The sequence below is a fragment of the Oncorhynchus kisutch genome, linkage group LG28 (assembly GCF_002021735.2).
Source record: "Oncorhynchus kisutch isolate 150728-3 linkage group LG28, Okis_V2, whole genome shotgun sequence".
NCBI lineage: Eukaryota > Metazoa > Chordata > Actinopteri > Salmoniformes > Salmonidae > Oncorhynchus > Oncorhynchus kisutch.
The window spans coordinates 26,628,309-26,632,484 of record NC_034201.2 but is presented as its reverse complement, the minus strand read 5'-3'; the positions used below and the strand labels follow the sequence as shown (position 1 = coordinate 26,632,484).

General features: G+C 39.3%; 1 protein-coding gene across 1 annotated transcript; it reads left to right on the top strand.

Annotated features, from left to right (window-relative positions):
* Window positions 1-1,350: 1,350 nt before the first annotated feature.
* Window positions 1,351-3,069, top strand: ripply3 (ripply transcriptional repressor 3). Its single transcript, XM_031808366.1, has 4 exons — window positions 1,351-1,604; window positions 1,690-1,750; window positions 1,967-2,040; window positions 2,253-3,069. The coding sequence occupies exons 1-4, from the start codon at window positions 1,501-1,503 to the stop codon at window positions 2,458-2,460; spliced, it is 447 nt and encodes a 148-aa protein (XP_031664226.1). The 5' UTR covers window positions 1,351-1,500; the 3' UTR covers window positions 2,461-3,069.
* The last annotated feature ends 1,107 nt before the right edge of the window (window positions 3,070-4,176 follow it).

The following is a 4,176-nucleotide window of genomic DNA, read 5'->3' as shown; positions in this document are numbered from 1 at the left end:
GATTAAATCACGGGAAAAACAGAGCTCTGAATGTGTCACAAAAGAAGGTTAGCATCCCAGAGTCGCCTCTTCACTGTTGACGTTGAGACTGGTGTTTTGCGGGTACTATTTAATGAAGCTGCCAGTTGAAGACTTGTGAGGCGTCTGTTTCTCAAACTAACCTGATGAGCCTGGAGAAGAGTCCTCTAAGCAAGCTGGTCCTGGGGCCCTGTTCACAAACACAAACAGACCCCAAAGAGCCCCAGGACAGCAACACAATTAGACCCAACCAAATTGTGAGAACAAAAAGATAATTACTTGACACATTTTTGGCCCTAAACAGAGAGTACACAGTGGCAGAATACCTGACCACTGTGACTGACCCAAACTTAAGGAAAGCTTTGACTATGTACCGACTCCTTGCGCATAGCCTTGCTATTGAGAAAGGCTGCCGTAGGCAGACCTGGCTCTCAAGAGAAGACAGGCTGTGTGCACACTGCCCACAAAATGAGGTGGAAAGTGAGCTGCATTTCCTAACCTGCTAAATGTATGATTGTATTAGAAACACATATTTCCCTCAGATTACACAGACCCACAAAGAATTAGAAAGCAAACCCAATTTTGTAAACTCCCATATCTATTCGTTGAAATTCCACATTGTGCCATCACAGCAGCAAGATTTGTGACCTGTTGCCACAAGAAAAGGGCAACCAGTGAAGAACAAACACCATCGTAAATACAACCCATTTTTATGTTTATTTATTTTCCCTTTTTTACTTTAACTATTTGCACATAATATGACATTTGAAATGTCTTTATTCTTTTGGAACTTTTGTGAGTAATTTTTACTACAATTTATTTATTTATTGTTTATTTCACTTTTGTTTATTATCTATTTCACTTGCTTTGGCAATGTAAACATGTGCTTCACATGCCAAAAAAGCCCCTTAAATTGAATTGAAATTGAAAGCGAGAGAGAGATTATTTGCAACTTTATCAGGGAAAGAAAAATTCAAATTTATATTAGGAGAAAATACAATGTGAGAGGCTATAACTGTTCCTCAACTCATCAAATGTTATACAATTGCTTTCCTTAAATGAGAATTAAACTAATTCTAATCCATTCAATCTAATTGTGCCCAGTACAAATGCATGTTACCTGTACACTTACCAAGAACTATAGGATAGCCCTATAAAATAAATGCAGAGACAGCCAGGGCCGAAAAGTTAAACAACATAATGAAAAAGAGAACAACAACAAATTATTGCTTTTATATCTGAATAACTAACTTTTCGTGATCATCATTTGAAAAGCTTCCATTTCCATATCCTTAAGGGACCAGTGGAGGAAGGGGACCTGCAACTTGACAGCTGAAGACAGATCTCAGACTCCCCCACACAACTCCACTTTTGTTTATTCAAGTGAACGGTCAAGATGAGAAAACCTTGATAAACAGCATACCTGACCATATGCCTCTCAGTCTCAGAGTTTTCAGGTAGTGGGTCAGTCGAGGACAGAAGATGCTCCCTCTTGGTCTGGATACGCAGCTGCCGTCGCTCACTATGAAAGCCAAACCAATGAGTTGCATGAGACGATACGCGGAGACTGAAGAGCCACTTCAAAGGTATGAAAGGTATCTTTAGCCTACTTAACCTACTTGGAATGTGGAAGTAAAAACCACTTCAATAAATTATTTTCAACATTTACAGTTATCCGGTAATATGGAGACCATGGATTCCCTGTCACAGAGAAACTGGACTTCCAGATAAAGTAAGGGCATTCCCTTCTCTGCAACTGCTTAAGGCCTACAATTAAATTATACAATAATTCAATTTCATCCAACCTATCAGCACAAGAAACCTGTAGCCTAGTGAACAAGAGTATCTAATACTTAACTGTCACAGGTCCTTGGCAATGCTATATTTTTTTATTTTATAGGTCTGTTCATTTGAGTTGAAAATGATCATGCCTACTTGTCCTCTTTAGTTTGGCCAAGGGAATGTGTCATCAAGAACCAGACAGATGACCAAAGGTGCCCATGGATTCCAACACCCTGTCAGGTATGTAGACTGTTGGCAGTTGAGAGAAGAAAGCAAGTTGGTATTGTGACCACATTGAGACACATTTTGGGAAAAGAGCTGTGTCCTGAATCAATTTGATGATTTGATGTTACTATCAACTTCATGAAGACAATTTTGGTATATTCTACTTTCTTTAAATATTAAAACACTGATGTATTTTACAATACTAAATACATTCATCTGATCCATAGGCTCTTCATGCCAAAGTCCAGGACTGAGGAATATCTGTCTCATTTGGGGAAGAAGGTCTTGGACAGTTTCCCTGTCCAAGCCACTCTCCACTTCTACAACGATGACTCCAGCTCTGAGGAAGAGGATGATGAAGATATGGAGGAAGAGCTGGAGGTTAATTCACTCAGTTTGGATCACAGGTCCCATCCCCTCAGAGAGAATTCATAGGTAGTTAGTCTTTGCTGTTTTGGAAACAAGCAGGGGTGATTGGACAAGGGAGAGAGACAGTGCAGCAGGTCACAGGAGATATGCTACTTCAATGGTGAGGGTCTAGTAGAGGATCCAAGGTGTTCACCTGAGACAGCCACAGGAAGCCGGGAAAGGCCAGGTCACTGGCTGCAGTTGGCCTCACTGAGGGGATTCTGTTTACACCAGCTCAGTGTCAACACACCTTTAACCCAGATATGGCCATTTTCCTTGACAACGTCCTATGTTCTCAGGACCTTGTCATGCAAACTCAAGTTGGCCTTGTGCTGGTCCCTCCTTTTTTGTTTGTAGTGAAACATTTTCTCTGCTTTCTATCTTTTGTATTTATAATAATTTTTTATTTGTTTATGAAAAAGTGTGTTATAAATTGCTGGACATTTGAGTTACTGTGTAGATGGTTTGTTGGTTGAAATGTAGAGAATGTATGTGGATAGAATTGAGTATTCATGTGCTTAGCTTGTGAGTGAATATGTTGGTATGGATGCAAAGTAAACTTAAAAGGCCTTTTTCTTTATTCATTTCAATTATTTTAGCATTTGAGTTAAGCAATAAACATTTATTTCAAAATCGTATAATTTTCCTGCACTTCTTGTGGACGTGGATGAATACTTTTGTTCAAGTTTGATTCACATGTCAGGGTCTTTATTATACCCTCAGACAAGACAGAAGTCATTTCCAATGGGACATGAATGATAAGCCTCTCTACGTCCTATTAATGTCATAACCATAGACACATAAGAAATGACAACCACCCAGATTAGCTGATTTAGTCATCAAGGTTGAGTATTTTATAGTCCATGAGCCAGAGGGTGGGGGTGGTCGGTTGAGCTCAATTGAACCGACAATGTCTGGGTTCCTAGAGATGGAAAATGTGTGATAGCAAGCTACCATTGCTGCACTGCTATGTGTTATCACTCTTTCTTTTTTTACCCTATGACAATGTCTGTATACAACAAGTTATTGCTCGCTTATAACCTTTAATCATATATAATTGGAAAGCTTAGATTCAGATTCAATTTGACCTTTGACCTCTAGGGTATACAGTTGAAATCAGAAGTTTACATACACTTAGTTAGGAGTCATTAAAACTAGTTTTTCAACCACTCCACAAATTTCTTGTAAACAAACTATAGTTTTGGAAAGTTGGTTAGGACGTCTACTTTGTCCATGGCACAAGTACTTTTTCCAACAATTGTTTACAAACAGATTATTTCACTTATAATTCACTTTATCACAATTCCAGTGGGTCAGAAGTTTACATACAGTAAGTTGACTGTGCCCTTAAACAGCTTGGAAAATTCCAGAAAATGATGTCATGGCTTTAGAAGCTTCTGATAGGCTAATTGACATAATTTGAGTCAATCAATTGGAGGTGCACCTGTGGATATATTTCAAGGACTACCTTCAAACTCAGTGCCTGTTCGCTTGACATCATGGGACAAGAAGTCAGCCAAGACCTCAGAATTCTTTTTGTAGACCTCCACAAGTCTGGTTCATCCTTGGGAGCAATTTCCAAACACCTGAAGGTACCACGTTCATCTGTACAAACAATAGTACGCAAGTATAAACACCATGGGACCACGTAGCCATCATACCACTCAGGACGGAAAAGCATTCTGTCTCCTAGAGATACACGTACTTTGGGGCGAAAGGTGCAAATCAATCCCAGAACAACAG

Excerpts from the sequence above, each read along its gene's own strand:
- ripply3 (XM_031808366.1), top strand. The coding sequence starts at position 1,501 with ATGCTCCCTCTTGGTCTGGATACGCAGCTGCCGTCGCTCACTATGAAA. Across the intron at positions 1,605-1,689 it reads ACTGAAGAGCCACTTCAAAG|TTATCCGGTAATATGGAGAC; the intron begins GTATGAAAGGTA and ends CAACATTTACAG. Across the intron at positions 2,041-2,252 it reads GGATTCCAACACCCTGTCAG|GCTCTTCATGCCAAAGTCCA; the intron begins GTATGTAGACTG and ends TCTGATCCATAG.